This window comes from Cibotium barometz, chromosome 40 (assembly GCF_041138505.1).
Source record: "Cibotium barometz isolate CiBa-2024 chromosome 40, ASM4113850v1, whole genome shotgun sequence".
Classification (NCBI taxonomy): Eukaryota; Viridiplantae; Streptophyta; class Polypodiopsida; order Cyatheales; family Cibotiaceae; genus Cibotium; species Cibotium barometz.
Genome location: NC_141085.1, coordinates 14,122,139 through 14,141,518, shown reverse-complemented (window position 1 = coordinate 14,141,518; position 19,380 = coordinate 14,122,139). Strand labels below are relative to the sequence as shown.

At 42.8% G+C, this 19,380-nt stretch overlaps 1 protein-coding gene across 2 annotated transcripts in view; it reads right to left on the bottom strand.

Annotated features, from left to right (window-relative positions):
* The window catches only part of LOC147615229 (pentatricopeptide repeat-containing protein At4g13650-like), a 45,979-nt gene extending 26,917 nt beyond the window's left edge, over positions 1-19,062 (bottom strand). For both annotated transcript variants that reach the window (XM_086779280.1, XM_086779279.1), the window contains exons 1-2: positions 15,900-19,062; positions 15,669-15,731 (exon numbers count right to left, since the gene is read on the bottom strand). In XM_086779280.1, the coding sequence (XP_086635406.1) occupies positions 16,430-18,955 (2,526 nt within the window). In that variant the 5' untranslated portion in view covers positions 18,956-19,062 and the 3' untranslated portion in view covers positions 15,669-15,731; positions 15,900-16,429. The remainder of the gene's footprint in view (positions 1-15,668; positions 15,732-15,899) is intronic.
* Positions 19,063-19,380: the final 318 nt, after the last annotated feature.

The following is a 19,380-nucleotide window of genomic DNA, read 5'->3' as shown; positions in this document are numbered from 1 at the left end:
ATGCTCATCAAACTCCACCCGTACGCCAGTCTTGCAAACCTGATGCACTGACAACAGATGAAAACCAAGTGATGGAACATACAACACCTGGGAGGAATGCTTCCCCCCTGCCACCATCGGGAACTATCTCCATCCTGCCCCCATTGTGAACTGGGATAGTGGATGTATCCCCCCCCAGTAAGAATGTGACCAGAAAGCCTGCAGAGATCCTGTAAACCGGAATGGGAAGGAGTCATGTGCCTGGAAACACCACTATCTAGAATCCACTCCCAAGTATCCATTGCGTGGAGAGTCCTCCAATCTCCTCCCTGCCTGAAGAAAATGAAACAACGGTGTCCACCACCTCCAGGTGCACAAAAGCCGGAGTCTTCATGATTGCTGCTGAGGAATCTTCACCCTTCTCGGTCTTCCGCTTGGGACACTACCTCCAATAGTGGCCTTTCTTGCCACAATCATTGCAGGTCCTCTCTGCCTTTAGTTTCTCGCAGTCAGTATAACGGACTTCTTCTTAGAAGACTTCTCCGAACGAAGCCTTCCCTTTGCCCGTGTTACGGCCTTTCGACCGTTGGCCATTTAAGGCCTCCGAACCTCCACCCTGAGGAGGGTTCGTGAATCGTTCCTCCTGGTCCAAGATCATGGGCACAAGCTCCTCCCACGTGATGGTGCTGAGCCTACCACTGGTAATCAAAGACGAGTAAAATGCTGAGTACTAAGAGGGCAAGTGTGACAGCAACGTTATGGCCATGTCCTCTAACGATATCTCCTTCCCAGCCTGAAGAACTTCCTGCTGAAGAGCCTGCAGCTTGTTAATGTGTTGCCGCATCGTCGAGGACTTTGCAGGGTTCATAACCCGCATCTACACTTCCAAGGAGATCTTTTTCATGGGCGATACCTTGTTGTAAAGAGAGGCCAAAACCTGCAACAAGTGGCTGTACAGCAAAAATCAGCCCGCCGTCCTCTTGCTTCTCCTCTTCCCGAATAGTCCCAAATAGTCCACCAATCAGCAACACACCAGTCCCCCTCTTGCTCACACAAATCCCAAGAACTATCTAGAGCCTAGGCTCTGAGACCATGTCAGAATACGCAGCGGAGATGATGACCAGATCTGGGAACACAAGAGCAAAAACCGTAGTGCAGAAAATCACAGCACAAGAGAGAGAGAGAGAGGCATGTAACTCTGCTCTATAGGCCAGCTGCTGGGTCCTCCTGCCATCTCAGGGCTGCCTCCCAAGCCACAGAAAAATGGGAAAAAATGGGGAAAAATGCGGAGAGTGGAAAAAAATGAGAAAACACCTCATAAGGGCCGGCACACCCACAACAAAGGCCCTGGTGTATAAAAATAGATAGGAGATGACTTCTAACAGGTTGCCCCCCGCCCCCCCTTCTATGTGCCATGTTTGGCTGCCTCTCTAGGCAGCTACAACTGTGTGCCCTGCTCGTTGGCTGCCCAGGCTGTGTTGGGTGCCTTGACTGGCTGTTGGCTAGGCCTGGTTGCTGCCCAAACAACTGCCTAGGGCTGACTGGCCTCCAAGGCTTGGCCATGTTGCCCCTCTAAAGGGTACTTGCCACAAGCCCAATCACACAAAAAAACAGTGCTCTTCCATTATCTCTCAGACACACGACGCACTTGCTATAATGACGCCAACAAATTTTGTGCAGCTTTAGCAGAGCAATTTGCTTTGATAGAAAGAGAAAACGATGAGAGGAATACCTGGGAGCTCCAACATCTATGACACCTAGACACACGTACCTCTTCAGCCTCTGAATTGGGGTTGCTTTGATATCAACCATGAGGTCCTTCCCAAAATCTGCCCTAAACACACCTGAAAACCAAGGTTAGTCCCTAGCCTTGGCTCGGAGAGAACAGTGGATGCTGGCCACGGTTGGGAGGTGAGCTAGCCTGCTACCTCATGATTTGATTTAGGGCTTCTTGCACAATCCCATAGGTCCCTGTCTAACTCCGGTGTCCCATACCACCAACGCTTGCCCGTAGGCCATCGACACGCCAACCTCCGTACTCGCCATGTGCGTGGCATGAGCATGTTTGCTCTCTTGGTCCAAGCCAGACCTTCAACGGTGCATCCGCGCAACTATGTCTCATAATAACCCAAGCTTTCACTTATATAGTTCAAGTTTTTGGGTCAATTTTTGCACATTTTGTTTTTTTGTTATTTTTTAATTTTGTACATAAAAAACAGTAAATTGGGCTTTAAATTTAAGAAATTAGGTGAAATAGATCTTAAAATTGATTTTGGGACATAGGGTTTACCTCAATCTGGACTCCTTACACGGAGAAATTGGATTAGAAGTAACGATTTGGGGTAAGATTTGGAAACCAAAATTATTTCTGTGTTTTGCAGGTTTTTTGCATTTTTGCATTAGTATAAAATTATGCAGATTAACCTAACTTAATCCACCTATAATTTGGGCCACAAGCCGTAAGTCTTTTGATTGGCCGCATTTAATGCGTGCAAACTTTAGGCCCTAAGTCAAAAAGAGAATCTTGGAAAACTCCAAAAATCCTGACCACTCCTTTTTCGGTAGTTGTGGTGAAACCGAAAATCATAAACCACAAACCAAAAACCGTAAAACACAAACCGAAAACCGAAAACTACGAAAGTAAAAAGTTAAAAAAGGTAAGCCGAACGAACAAAAAAAAAAGGTACACACACAAGTTTCCCTATTATTGGTTTTATGCCATTGGTGTACTTGATACAAGATCCAAAAATTATAATTTCTCATAGTTAAGGGACCCACCTTAACTATAGGAAAACTCTCTGGTCGGCCCAAAAAAGTGCATGCATAATCTTTCTCAAAGTGTTTAGAACTGTCTGAAACCCATTTTGGACAAGTTTCTCTAAAATCTTAAAAAATTAAAAATTAAAAATTATTTATAAAAAAAACTTTCCAAAACATTTTCCTAGCTCTGAAACCATGTGAAATAATATGCAGTTGCGATCTGGGCGCATAGACATTGAGGAAACCACATCGACCCAAGTAGGCTCTTATCAATCTATCTTTATCTCGGGACCCTCTTCAAGAACGAGATTCAGTGTGTTACACAGGACTTAAGACTGTCAACAAGCACTGACACTTCCTCTAATCTGGAATCAATGGAAGGGATACCAGACCATGGGGGAGAAATCCCCCCTCTCAACCAATAAACGCTAGACCCACCACTAGCTTAATAGGCCGCATGACTAATTACTTCAGAGGCTCAACTTTGACTGCAATCTCTACACTTAACCAAGCGGCATATCAATTTGGGGATGTGGGAGTGGAGGTTAGCTCCAAGGCCACACCTAGTGTTGCCTTACACATGAGCCCATGCATGTGGGAATCCCTGTTCACATGGGACCAATCTTAACCACCAACCGATGCCCATAGACCAAAACCTCACCCAAAACTTACTGCCATATGGTAGGACTAAAGAGGAGGTGTAAGAGGTAGAAGCCCTAATTGAAGTGGCTAGGGCAAAAGAGGAAGAGACCTTACGCCGAGCCCAACAACAATTAGCGGTCCAAACCGCACCAATTAGGCAAGCCACCCAAGCTCCACCAATTACCCAAGTGACTGACAACCTAGAGAGCACAAGACCACATGAATTTATATCCAAGGTGGATCTAGGTGTAAGATTCTCATACACCTTATTGCAAACAGAGAGTTGGGAATTCTATGCCACCCAGGAAACCTTGACAAACTTGGCTACGTTATTTACGCTGTTAGCTCAGAGAAAATCAAGCAAGTGTTTCTATTTCCACAGACGGGGAAGAGCGACTTTGAATAGTCGTGGAATGTATTCAGGCTATTGTAGAGCAAGAGAGGCTTAGACAAGGAATCACCGTGCCCATGCGGTTTCCCGGTTGGGACAAGCAATACGCGAGGCCCTACGTTGAGTGAGATGGAGACACCATCAACAAGCCCTACTGATCCCACATATGGTGATGCCTGGCTATACGATGGACCAAGCCCCAACTGTTGCTATTGTTCCTCAAGATTACACAAGACTTTAAGAATCTACTCGCACGGGCTTCACATTCCAAGACTGTAGTAGAGAGGTACCCACTCAAGGTGTTGTTAGCACAATCCCAAACTCTGTGGTATTGGGTACTACATCGCTTAACAACACCACCTGTGACCAACCACGCAACATTGCCCAATAGTTTCATGCCCTCGGTCACCACTATAGCAACCACGGTTGTATCAGTCCCTACAACAATGGGTCCAAGCCTAGTTATCATCTGTTAGGGCCACAATAGGAGGAACCCTCACCCAACATCCTCGATTTCTTGCATCTTCCTCTACTTTGCCAATGCAACCTAGAGCAAGGGGCAGGATGCATCTCGAGTGGCTGCACAAATATTGAAGCTTACGCACAAGTTCAATGGAGAGGGCGATCCTAGAAGACATTTCGAGGTCTTCCATCAAGTTTGCGAGGCCTTAGGTGAGAGGAATGAGCTTGCAAAGACCAACGCCTTTAGCCTTACACTAGATGGCAAGACATGTGATGATTGGTATCGGACCCTCAGAGTTTAAGAACATCTAAACTTTACTAGGCTTCGAAGCAATTTGTGTGTGGAGGAGCTTTATAGAGTGTAGCTTCACAGCTGCACAAGCTGAGAGAGAAGAAGATGAGTCAGTGAGAGATTTTATTAGTCATCTCAAGCATTTGAACTCTCGTTGTACTCTACATGAGAGCCTCTCTAACAATCAACTGCTTGATTGATTCATCCACGGGATTAAACATGAAGATATCCATAATGGTTTAGTCATTAGAGGTATCACCACATGGGAGGATGTCACAGTTTATGTAGATAACTTAATGACAAGGGGAGTCAAAGCTTCACATTCTAAGTTTGTTACGTCAACAGCCAACGGTGATAGCACCACTACTGCAAAACCTATACCTGAAGGTAATACCTTAGCGAAAATGACTTCGACTGGCTTCTCAAAAGCTCTCCCAAGAGGAAATGAAGGCCAGTAAAGCTTTGGACAATATGCAAATGTACCCAAGGAGAGAGATACATTAGTGTTCCATTTGCCATCAAGACATACCACTAGCGAATGTCCAATTTTAAGAGCTCGTTACAATGGCAACTATAGCTTTTGTGGGTGCTATGATCACGGAGCCCAAGATTTTCGAACATGCCTACATAACGAGTCCCAATTAACCCAAATAGTGCTTGATCTCCCAATTCCAACAGTGCTTACAGAATCGAATTCTGAGTTTGGGAGCTGAAGTTATGACTAATTTCGTGCTAAAAAATGACGATTTGATTATCTACTCCATAATTTTTACAAATCTAATGAGAAAACTCCTAATAAACCAAATCTAATCCACACATTATCATCGCAAACATCAAATCAAATGAAAAACATTAAATCAAATAACAAAAACACAAAACAACCCACTCAAATCCCTGAGTGAGCCAACCTTATCCACTTTCTCTTCTTCCACTCACACAATGCGCTCACAGACTAGAAAAAATACTTGGATAAGTATTTTCACACAATGAGCTCACAGACTAGAAAAAAATACTTGGATAAGTATCATACAATACCACACACAAGCTAGGATAATAACCATAAATCCCTGGCAATGGCGCTAACATTAATCCTATTTCCTAAATGCCAAAGCAATCAAATAGAAATGCATTGTACCCACACTCTCCTGTAGATCAAGATTTAGGTTTATCGATTAATATGTCGTGGGGTTTAAGGTTGTACCCGTATTCAGCTTCCCAAGGGAGACCTTCCAACCGTTGTGTAGTAGCTAGCTTTAATAGTAGCTTCCATTGCTTGTCACCGAACAATGTTGATGGCCAAGTCCCTCTCATAGCAAGAAGGTATAGAGATGGAGAAGAAAGCGCTCACTCTCACTCACACACAAGAGATAGAGGAAAGAAGAAGAGGCAAGACTCTCAATTCTCACATAAGGGCAATGTCCATTCTCATTAGATGAGTTATGCTTTATACAAACTTATTAAGTGGCCAGGCACCCAAGTACGGATGGCCATTGAGTAAATCTATCATCTAGTGTGTGCTAGACTACTATTATACATGTGAACTTGATGCCGACATTACACTTAGCTCAGTTATCCCTTGTTTACATCGTGTGTAGCTCATTAGAGCAAAAGAATCATAAGTTATGCATTTAAGTGCAAAAAACCACTCGAGTGAACAAAATTACAAAGTGACCAAAATTAATAAAACCTTTGATGCCAATCACTCATTAATGACTCCGAATGTTTCGAAGAAAATCCAATGGGGCCTGTCGAATCCGTCCACCCAGTTAACCGCCAAAAATGGGGTTAACACTTAGAGATAAAAAATAATAGCTAAATGCAATCATAATGAGCTGCCTAAAGTATACTTACAATGGATATGCTATATTGTGCTTAATATGCTATATTTACAATGGGTATCTTACATCCTTCCCTCCTTTAAAAAAATTGAGATATTCTCATCTCGACATAAACTCTGGGTAAGAGAGTTGATGTTACACAGCCGCATGGACGGTGGCTTGCTCTTCTTTTCCCATTTCTAAGGTCGGTTCACTAATCATGGCACTAGTGTGAGCAACCGGCGGTCCACTTCCTTTGCCACATCCATCACCACCACTTTGTCTAGCTTGGTGGTTGGGGATCCCACGGCCCTGGTTTGCTTGGCCACCTAGTAAAATAGCACCAAGATTAAATGAGGATCTGGCAAGTTTGGGACATCCAACTTTGAAGTGGCCAACTTCATTACCATAAAAACACCTTTGGTTCCCATAGGGCTCCATGGTAGAAATTGTATAAGTGCAGGGGACAAAGTTGTTGGGGCACTGATTAGGAATATTGTGAGGATTTGACTAGAAATTCCTTTGGAAACATTTCCTTGGGTTAGACTCACGATAGAATCTCTTCTTGACTTGATTGCTCTTTACTTCTTTTACCAATAGCTTGGCTTGGGTAAGAGCATCTTGCAAAGTGGTTGGTTTCATTGCTTCAAGACGAGAGTCTAGGGGCTCATTCAACCCTTGGCAAAAATGGGCCACCTGTTGCGTGGTCATAAGCGGAGCATACTTGCAAAGTGTGATAAATTCTGAGTAGTATTTCTCTAGAGTTAAGCTCAGCTGCTTGAGACTGAAGAACCCATTTATCATAATGGATTCATGAGATGGAGGTGATAGCAGTCCTTCTCACAACTTGTTTAGTGTCACTCCAGGTCTAGGAACCTTCGGCAATCCCCTTATCTTAATACCATTGTTTCCACCAGCATTTAGCATCCCAATGAGACAAAACCTGGCAAATATGGATTAATTTCCAGCTCATGTACTGGAGCTGAGAAATAGTCGTCCATAGCCTCAATCCAAACTTCTACATCCCTTTCAATTTTTGATCTTGCCCCATTGAATGAGGGAGGCTCCATTTGTTTGAGCAAGAGCTTCTTCTCCTGTGTATCTGTGTATAATGCATTGGAAGTAAGAAGCTGACGACCCTGGTTATCAGTGTGAGATTAAGTTTAGAGTTATAACACTTAGGCTACATAGTCTTATATTAATCACAAGAACACTAAGTGCGAGAATTCCAAATCCTTTATTCTAAGCTTTAATATTTACAAGTAAACCAACTCATTTTACAAGGATTGAGTTATATATACATTATATCTTTGTTTAGATTTTTAAAACGAGAAGGAATTTGATATAACATATATTTTTTTAAATTAAATATTTTAAAATCATAATTCTAAAAATTAAATAACTTTTTAATAAGAAGGCTATTTCTTTGAACTAGTATTTAATTTATATATATTATTTATTTTTTAATTAAAATATATATTTTTAAAATAAAAAATTAATTTAAAAACTAATTCTTTTAAATATTATATATTACATAAATTAAAAATAGCTATTTTAAAGAATAAATTTTTAAATAATTCATATCGATATAATAATATATTTTTTGGTGTTAGATAGCAGTCTCCCACCTCCATAGTAGCCAAAGTGCATTAGATGTTGCAAGCAACCCAGTGTTTCATGCTTGCACAAAGCACATTGAGATGCATTATCATTATAAAGCAATTACAGATGCACTAGGTAATATTACCTCACTTTAAGAACTATTTGGTATCTTTAAAGATTCTCTTTTTATTTACATGGTAAGCAGTAAAACTATGAGATATTAGCATTGAAAAAGTAAGGGGGATCTGCCAAGGTTTCTAAAACTTGATAAGTCTCTAGCAATGGAGGCAAGCCATGAGTTAAGCTTCGGGTGACAGCTACTTTATCAAGAGACAAACCTCAGTCACTTTGTCATAGACCTATTCATTCTACATCATACAAGTTCCATTGATGGTTACATGGGTATCAATTCGAGGAGTGCCAAAGAACCAAAGCAAGCGAATCATTCACAACATCTCAATATAATAGATTCGCCTTAGGTTGATGGAAAGATTTCCAACCAAATTTGCCCAAATGATGAAATAGGATGATCAACAGCTCCAATATTCATCTGTTTTCCATGAGAGTGTAGTGAGGAAGAGTTGGCTTGTCTGGCGTCACAGAACTCAAAGTTTGGGGAGCAACAAGTGTCCATGAACATATACTGGCAAGATAAGTGTGCCATAACTCGGTTGGCGTAGGTAGGTGTAGTCCAACTATACAATCACTGGCAAAGATTTGTCGTGTCAGCTACTAAATGTGCCAGTGGTGTAAAGGTCAAACGATCACCCAAGCACATCATGAGTGTCAGTCTGTGTTGAGCTTGACATCTCAACACTTTTGGGACCCAAAACTACGTATGTAGGGGGGGTGGAAAAGCTATGAAGAGGCCTAAAATTAGGCCTCTTCATTGTTCTTATCACCTAAAGCCTCAACAATATTAGCCTTAATTCCTTAAAATTAGGAATTCTTACAAAGTCCTTTTGATGTCCAAATGCCTCCTAATGGAGAAGAATGAGCAAATAGATCACATAGAGTCCATTCCAACTATACAAACCACACAAGGACAACAACGAGCATGTACAAAATCACATGGGCCATGTAGAGCACACCTTGAGAAGACCAAGCATATAGAAATCACATAGAGTCCATAACGACTATATGTGGATCAAATGGACCCTAAAAGCACACCGAGAAAAGATTAAGCATGTGGAGATCCCTTACAACCCATTCCATACATATGTAGACCATTATGACCATCCAAACATAATCTATGATATCATATATGGCCATCATGTGTGGATGATGTATGTACCATGGACATGCGTACATGGCCATCATATGGATGATATACATATGCACATGATAGCATGTATGTTCATAATGCATGTATGTCCATGCCATGTCACATGGTGGCATGGACTCATCACGTTGACATGGACACGTCAAGTGCCATATCATTAGAGTAGTCCACATAAGCAAAACCCATGGAATGAAAGCTCACCAAGCTTTCATTCCGTAGTTTTGGACCTTTCTTGATAGTTAAAAAGATAAGTGATGTCTCCATGAAGTTGAAGTTGCCTAACAGTTAGACAATGCATGATGTTTTCCATGTTTCTTGGCTAAAACCATATGTTGGACCAGAAGTGCTTGATGTTTTAGATGACCAGCAGCCAGACATGGTAGACGAAGCAGAAGTCATCGAGCCTGAGCAGATCCTTCTTCATCGTTGAAAGCATGGTTTCTAGTCGACGGATACATCATTTCTATATATGAAGTTCTGAGATCAAGGTACCCACGAAGCCGTTTGGCTAGACGAGGAGTTCTGTCAAGAGTACCCCCACTTGTTGGTGGCGGACTACTTGGAAGCCATGAACCTGCCGCCAAGCTAAGTAGGAGGAATGTCACATGCACTCTGCACTATAGTGCATGATGACAAGATGGCTCATCATCATTAGTGCAGCATTGTACATTATTAGTACCCTTGAGGATGATAATTGTCAACGCCGTGACCCCATTGTGATCCTCAGTCCAAGATAAGTCAGGCACGAGCTACGTAGGTCATTCCTCAGCCTTAGACAGTCAGTTAGTCAGTCCAAGTCCCTTAACCCACTTGAAGAGATGTATTCATGCATGTAGAATCGGTAGAAGCCTTAGGGTTTGCATCAGCTCATGGTTGCATTTTGCATATCATTCATCCCATAGGCACATAAGACCACATAGACCATGGCAGAAGCATCAGAATATTACTCAGTATTATTCAAGTATTTTTTCCATAATTTATAGCATTTAATTGGCATTTTTACCTTATTTATCCATTTATCCAAGACATGATGCAGTCGGCCAGCTCTGTAGCCAACAGCCGGCCAGCATCAAAAGCCCATATAAATAGTTGAGCATTTCATCATTCATTCATTCATATCATATTCAGCCAACAAGACCTCAACGCTTGGAGCCTTCAGCACAAGGAGCATAAGCGAGTGGAGCATTCAACATATCAGCCACCCATGAGCGTTTCATTCATCAGCATATAGGAGCATCAATGCTTGAGCATGCAACCTTTCATTCATCAAAACGCAGCATCTACAGCATTACAGATCACCTTGCGTTTTCAGCATACATACAGTTTTCAGCATCAATCCTAGAACAGTCCCAATCAACCCTTCTCTAAGCCTCAGAATTGCAGCCTTCCTACATCCATTGGGAAGAGTGCATAGGCTCGAGATTGGTCATCATTGGTGCTTCTACAGCCGTGTCAATTCAGGCTGACTCTTGGTCCTCCGAGATCTTGCGCTTGGCTTATCGTCAGTCCACAATCAGTCTCTTCAAAGTAATAACCCAAATACTATTCCGGTAACGGGATAGGGGGCCCTTTAGTGGGTAATTCGGGACCCCATACGATGTACAGTTTCTATCTCTCTCTCTCTCTCAATCTCTTAAAGTTTGAAGTCATAAAAGTGGATTGCTAAACTCGTGAAACTCAGGATACAGAAGGTGATGTGAGAATTTGTGTGACAAGATCCTTAATTACGAATACTTCCGCTGCATGTTACATGTTGCAACGTCCCATCCACCCTTATTGCATTGCATATAGATGAAACCATGCTCGTGTCTTGATCTTAAGATGGTGTGGTGACCATGCAACATTGTATCAGCATTAGGCTCAGCAATACTAAGTGCTGAAAGGGTCCCAAAAGAAGTGCACAGGTCCAAGTAAAGTAGGTCAGCGTGTGTCAAGACCCCCAATTTGTCAAGCAAAGCCCAAGGGAGGTGTTTCATGAGAGTCACTAGCCATTTGGAGCTGCTAAGGAAGGCTTTTATGGAGAAACTCCAAGGGATGATAATCATCCAAGGGGGGGAGCCAAGGGTGCCATGATCAGTTTCAAGAAGAAGGATTCATGCTTGTGTTCACCCAAGTAGTGAGTCGGTGGTGTCATCTTTAGGACATGCCAGAGTCAGGCTACGTACCTCCAGCACAGAGGTTGGACACTGCATGGGAGATCATTGCTAGCATCACAGCCTGACAAATGGAAGACTAGATGCATTGAGGACATGGAGGGCACTTTGGTTTACGATACCTTGAGCATTTGCAGGATCTGGTGTGATATTATCCACACGTTCATGGCCACTTGGGCTAGGATTCAAGGATCTTCGAGCGTTGTAGAGAGAACAGGTGGCCAATTTATGAGAGAATGGGATCATGGCATTTTTTTCACTCTCTCTCATATGGGGCCTTGTAGGTAGCACAAGGCACCCGATTGCTTGAGATTTCCCCCTCGCTTGGTCTAAAATCTCCCTTTTTGTAAAAAAAATTCTAACTTAATAGAAGTCTCTTTTTCAAAATCAAGCATCATCGATGGGGGCAGTCCAAGGCCCAGCCTTGTCAAACTACCACTTCTTTCCACAATGCTAGTGAAGATAGTAGCAAACAATATCTTCCAAATGACTAGCACCCCTCAGCCCTTCATCACCGTGAGAGCACCATGATCCCATCCCCACGTGATCACGAGTGAATCCGCTTCCCACCTTTGAACATTCTTGTCAATGGCCTCTTGCACTTAGGCATATCAACATACATTTCATTAAAGAATTCTTTTTCATCTTTGTTCCACAAAAATTCCCACGGCTTTCTTTTTCAAAACTTGCAATGGAATAGCATGAACTGCAAGAACTCTCATAGCTCATAGTAGAATCATTGTTTTGCCTTCATCGTGTACTTGAAACACATGACATCGAATGGCAAGGTGAAAGTTTTCATTCTTACCAATATTTCAACATTGAATCCTCAAGACTTAAGAGCTGTTGCAAAATTTGTAGGTCTGAAATTAGGGTTTGTAGACCCCAATTCTTGGACAACAGCACATGATAGTGTTCCTCTCAATGAGATATAACATGACTACTATGCGGAAGCATGCTTAATGATGATAAATGCAAAGCAATAAAGATTAACACTAATCACATGCTCATGACATAGAGAAGTAGAGAGAAGGAGAAGAGATAGAATTTTACCTAACCTACTCCTACTATATATTACTGAATGAATGAGTAATTACAATGATTGTCATAGATCAAATGTAGATCTGGACTGTGAAGGCTATGAATGAACTTATGCTTACTGTCCTCCACTGCGTATTAATAGAAAACGCTGATTTGGAGATGTACTTAGCTGATCCAGACTGTTAAACTGCATGTCCTTGGTATTGGCTCTGCAATCTCTGTCTTTGAATGATTATGAATGACCCATGACCTACCTTTATATAGTAAAGTGATAGTAAATCGTAATTAGGTCTGTTTTCACTTTTCAGGCCATAAAAAGTCATCAAAAATGTCATAAAATGTATTCACATTGTGCCCATTAATCATGTCTACGTGGCACCGGATTAAGGTGTGCACGTGACATGAGGACAATACACACAGTCAAAAAGATGTCGAACGACAGCTGAAAGCAACCAATAATGAGCTGTAAAATACCTTTCCAGCAGCTATGGAGATATAAAAATTGCTCCCCATTAAGAGTAGGATGAATATAATTCATTGTGGCAGCCTATAGAGGAGAGCAAGCTATAGCTCTAGGTTTTTTCACCACTACAACCAAATATTTCCTTCATAAGATATGAACAAAAACTCTCAAAATTAGTTTTCTTAGCCAAGAAAAAGATAAGTACGAATATTTTTCCTTTTTTCTAGAGAGAGGAGAGAGCATATGAAGTGGTGGAAGCATGGGGTGATCTGGACATTTGGTGCCGCCGGACAAAACTTTGTCCAGTCGAAAATTTAGTGTTGTGCGAACTGACAAACCATTCAATATGAATTAAGGTTTTAAACTAAATACTTACCACTTGCAAAACCCGTCAAATGTCACGTTAGGTAAGTAAGTGATGCAACACACTTGTCCATCGGGGCGTCCCCATCGTCTCGACATCACAAGCTTTTGAACCAAGCATTCAAAACCAGACATACAAATCAAAATCAAATTCACAAGCACTTATGCTTTTCAATTTGAGCTCATTAAGGAAAGAAGCCCCATCTACTAACGCCACTTGGAAATAAGTCCTGCCATGTCAATGGGCTCCCCAAGATCCATCCATAGTACATGTAAACAGAACACCTGGCATGCCACACTGACAAGTCAAATGGTGACCCATCCATGGCCATGTACATGCATAGGGTTTAATCTTAAGCCTAGGAAATTAGGGATTTATGACAATTGGGGAGCTCGCGAAGATGGGAGGGAGGGTGAGAGTAGGGCGCGACCAAGTGGCAGCTAGAGGAGTGGTCGTTGGGCCCTCTGGGTTAGTGACCTGATCTTGGTCCAAGCTATCCACTAGGGATATCTTGAGGTAAAATGTTCACAAAAGTTTGGCATGGAAACCGTTACCTCGCGTGTTGTTGTCATGATTGTGACTTGATCTCCCTAATCTATTCAAAGAGATACATCTATTAATCAAAGGACACATCTCTACGTCTAAAAGACATGACTTTTAATTCAAGAGTCACACCCTTACACTAAGGGACGTGCCTCTTTATTTGTAGTTCTTTGGGCTCTATTTAAAAGAGTACCCTATCTCAATACAAACAATAAAGCTTTCCGCTCTAAGTGTCTAATCATGTATCCAAGAATACTAATAGACTAAGAAGTCCTCAAAGTGATTTATAAAGTATCAGATGGGTCATCACCATAGGACACATCTATCAAAGAGACATCTATTGATTGAAGGACACATCTCTACATGTAAAAGACATGACTTTTAATTCAGGAGTCACACCCTTACACTAAGGTATGTGCCTCTTCATTTGTAACTCTTCGGGCTCTATTTAAGAGAGTACCTTGTCTCAATGCAAACAACACAGCTTTCCGCTCTAAGTGTCTTTACTGTCTGTATTATGCCTCTGATCACGTCTAGCAAAATACTAATAGACTAAGAAGTCCTCACAGCTATGTCATCAGACGTGTAACTCTTGCCATGTCAACCTCGACAACAACGGGCTTGCCGCCACTTCTGCCTGTTGGGCTCCCACGGCTACTAGGCATGCTGGGGGTCTCTGCTCTCTGGAGGTGCGTCCGAACCTAGCCTAGAGACCACCAAAACCCCAGGAGGAGTGTGTGCTATTCCTTCGGGAGGCCAGTGAAGTAAACAAAGATCGAGAACCTAAGACTCTAGCTAATGGCTGCGAGTCCAAAGAGAAGCTGTGCTTCCACTAAGTGAAGTAAACATGGGAGCTGCACATTGCCAAACAGGCTCAACGACAAGGTCGTCGCAACCCGAGTGGGTGAGTCAAACTTGATCCGGAAACAAGGGCTGGAAGGCAGTGAGGAAAGGTAGTGCAAAATGCAACTAGGAGGCGGAAGGGGGTGGCAAGCAATAAGTGGAAGGGGATGCCTTGGCTAGGACAGCCCAAGGAGGAGGAAAGGAGGGAGGCAAGCGTAAGAGCCTTTGGGTGGGGGGCACAGAGGAGAAAGATGCACAAGGGGACTCACAATGGGGGAGGTGCTTGTTGGGCAGAGAGGGGGAGCTCCAGCTCACTATATCCTCATGCCACAAACCCAGTTTATTTCATATTCTCATGAGAAAAGGAAAGCAAACATGGGAAACACAAAGAAGAAAGAGGAAAATGCTGCGTGCCTAGAGAGGAGAGTCACAAAAGAGGCAGAGTCTTCTACTTGGAGCATAATTACGGGAAACAGAAATGGGCACCAACAGAAACAGGAATGAAAACAAGCAAGGAGGATCAAAGGAGGAGCAAAGAGAAAATGGAAAGGAAAGAAAATGCCAGACTATGGAAAAGAGGGGAGAGGAGAAGGGATAGAAGCCAAAAAACAAGCTACTTGGCCTAGACTGAGCTAAAAATCTAGGGTGCAAAGGGGAAATTGCAGGCATTGTTGTGGAAACTCGGAAACAACCCAGGGGGAAACGACCAAAACAGAGAAGCACGCCATTATGGCAATGGAAATGTGGAAATGGCTGAAATGCCTGTCGGACATGCGAACCTTCCAAAATGGGTGTTTCCACCTTAAGACCCCCTATCTTGGGGCATTTGCTAGAAAATATAACCTGGATGGGAAGGATGGAAGTTGGAACGAAGTGGGGAGAGGGATCCTGTTTGGACATTATTCATGTCCTCTCTTGTGAACATATCACAATCCTCTGTTGTGAACATATCCACAAACCTTTTATGGTTAAAAGCATGCCATAACAATACAGTAGATTTTGAAAACTGCAGCTCAAAAGGTGAAAGCACTTACTAGGTATAAAGCGGTGCCATCTGGTGCTTTTTCTATCCAGACCTGCAAAGCTGCTACTCAGACCTGCAGAATTACAATGAAAATGATTTATGCAAGCTGAGTAATAGCTTTTAGGTAGCCTTCGTTACGTTTGAGAATTTGAACTGAAATATAGCTGTAAGGTCTTTAAAAAACTGCTCTGGAACTTTTGTCAGTGAAACAGCAGTGTAGAGTATCCATAGGATGCCATACCAGCAATTGGTTTAATGGCCCCTGAGATGCTATAGAGGGGAGAGTGAAGGTTGAGGTTGAGGACTAATGGCTGCAAAGCTGCTTGCATCCTTGCATGAATGAGGCCCAACAATCATTTTTGTGCCATGCTTGTTCCCATGATGGGCCCGCTATTGGGGTTGGTCTCAACCAACAAATGTGAACTCCTAGGAGTTCTGCCCTTCTCCATCCGTTCTGCTACCATTTTGGCTCCCTTCCCATGAATCTCTTGTTTTCTGCTGAAGCGCCTCTTTGGAGCAGATCCTGGCTGTGGCCATTGTGTCTGGTTGCTTGTCTCTTTACATGCCTTAAGCCCTCAGCCTCTGGTCCACTCTAGTGGCAATGTGGTATCTGCCTCCAGGTAACAAATCCCCTTCTTTGGCAGATGCACTCTCTGTGTTTCCCATAGTCTTTCTATCCCTCTACCTTTCTCTCTCAGAATGTGCTCACGATGCAATATGCATGCAATAAGCTGTAAGTGCTTCTTGGTGGTGGAGACATCGGATTGTTCATTATCCTAGTTCTTTTCTAAAACCTCCATCCTTCACTTGTATCATCTCTTCAATAGTAGCCAACCTACCAGCTGAAGAAGCATAGATGTCAGATAGCAGTCGAAAAGGTGCAGCATTCTGTGGTTCAAGCTGATGGACTCTTTCAGCTGCCCGTGTTGCAAGATCAATGTTACCATAGATTCTACATGCACTGAGCAAGGCCATCCATAATGCAGCACTAGCCTGAACTGGCATTTTTTGTATCAAGTCATATGCCTCCTCTAGTCGGCCGGCACGCCCAAGAAGGTCAACCATGCATGCATAATGCTTCACTGTAGGCTTAACACCGTGGTCCCGACTCATAGAATTAAAAAAGAAGCAGCCTTCATTGACAAGGCCAGCATGGCTGCAGGCAGACAAAATACTAATGAGAGTGATATGATTTAGTCTTATGCCTTCTCTACACATTTGAGCAGTAAGTTGGAGGGTCTTCTTGCCATGACCATGTTGAGCATATGCAGTAATCAAGGCACTCCATGATCCGACATCTCGTTCCAACATTCTATTTAAAACTTCATGGGCATGGTTAAGGTTTCCACATTTGGCATACAAGTCAATAAGGGCACTTCCTACAAAAACACTTGACTCAAGTCCAACACTAAGAATGGCAGCATGAACTTGTTTGCCCTGTTCGAAGGCTGCTAGGCTAGCAAAAGCATCAAGGATGCTCACAAAGGTTACCTCATTTGCAACTACACCTTCTCCCTTCATCTGTGAGAAGAGCTTAAAGGCCTCTTCGGCATACCCATATTGGGCATAGCCTGAAATCAGTGCATTCCAAGTAATCACATCATGTTTTGGCATGTTGTCAAAAATTTCATGTGCTATGTTTAAGCTTCCACATTTAGCATACATGTGTATGAGGGTATTCGCCATGGTTGAATCACACTTAATCCCCATAATCATCATTTGGCAGTGGATTTGCCTGCCCTTCTTCGGACTTCCTAGGCTGCTGATTGCATTCAAAAGAGCTAGAAAAGTTACTTCATTGGGGTACACGCCTTCCCATTGCATTTGGCTATATAGATTAAAAACATCTTCATGTTGCTCATGTTGCACATAACCTGCAATGATGGCGGTCCAAGATATAACATCTCGCTGAGACAATTTATCAAATACGTGGCGTGCATCATCTAGACTTTTGCACTTAGCATACATGTCAACGAGGCCATTGCCTAATGGTAAGTCTGAGTAAATCCCTGTTTTTACTATGCAAGCATGGAGCTGTTTAGCTCTTTCCAGAGCTGCTAGGCTACCACATGCATGGCAGATGCTCAAGAAGGTTACTTCATTGGGCCTCACACCTTCCACTTCCATTCTCTCATAAAGCTCAAGTGCCTTCTTCATGTACCCATACTTGGCATTCGCAGTAATAATCACATTCCATGTCACCACGTCCAACCTCGATATCCTTTCAAACAGCTGCTGTGCACTCATCATGCTGCCACACTTAGTGTACATATCAATCACAGTGCTACACACAATAGTGTTGCTTTGGAATTCGTTCTCTTCAACAAGGGCGTGTATCTGTTTGCCCTGATCAAGATTTTCTACACTGCTACATGCATTTAGGATACTTACAAATGTTCTCTCACCTGGCTGCATGCCTTCATGTTGCATTTGCTGAAAGATTGTGAATGCTTTTTCGGATGGACGATGCTTTCCGTATGCTGCAATCATGGCATTCCATGATATAGCATCCCGTTCTGGCATTTTGCTGAACACTTCCCATGCATCCTCTATGCTACCACACTTACTGTACATATCAATAAGAGTATTGTCAATGTATATGCTAGTCTTGACACCTCTTATAAGGATATCCTTGTGAATCTGTTTTCCAAATTCTAGGTTTTCCAATTTGGCACAAGCATTAAGAGCGCTGGTAAAAGTGACATCATTAGGCTGTGTATTGCTAGAGCGTATTGACTTATACAAGATGATGGCATCCCCAGCATACCCATGCTTTGCATAACCTGTGATCATAGCATTCCAAGACACCACATCATGATTGGAAGTTTTCTCAAACACCTGCCGGGCGTCCTCCACATTTCCACAGTTTGCGTACATGCTGATAAGGGTGCTATTCACATATACACTTGGCTCTGATACACTTGAGACGAAGAGGGCATGGATCTGCTTGCCCATTTCCAAATCTCCTAAAATGCTGCATCCATTCAAGGTGCTTGAGATCGTGTAAGTGTCTGCCTTCACTCCTCTCTGACTCATCTGCCGAAAAACCTGTAAAGCTTCTTTAGCCTGTCCACGTTTCATGTGGTCTGTAATCTTTGCATTCCATGGAAGCACGTCTCGCCATTTGTCTGCCTCGAGGACTTCATGATCATCCTCCTCTGCGTTTCCAGGCTGACCGAGCATGTTGGCAAAGTTGGATGCCCTAAAAGACCCACATAAGAAGAAACCATGGGCTTGCTTTTGGGGTGTTAGGGATCTTACAAACAAAGGTTCCTGCCATATGCAGCATGTCTGCATGACTCTCACCACATAAATCTATCTTCCCAGCAGCTGCTTGCATCCACTAAACTTATCTCACTTTCATACATGCATACATACACCAATGCATACATGAGAGAGGAAGCATGCTCTCTTATGATCATGCAACAGAAGACATGCAGTTAGATTGGTCTCGATTCTTACTGATTTGATGTCTTCCTTGATGACCCACAAAGACACTCCATGCATGAGCACATGTGGGCATGGATGAGCACATGGGCCATGAGTATCTATCTAGGAACCCATGTACATTGATGTTATAGGTACACCTGACGTGGTCGTCAAAAAGCCACACCCTGGTTAATTTATACGGTCCTTTCAAACATGGACAAAGCCTTTCGCCCACAATGCCTTGTTCAACAACTCCTCTTGATTGTTAAGTGTGAAACAACCCACCTCCACGC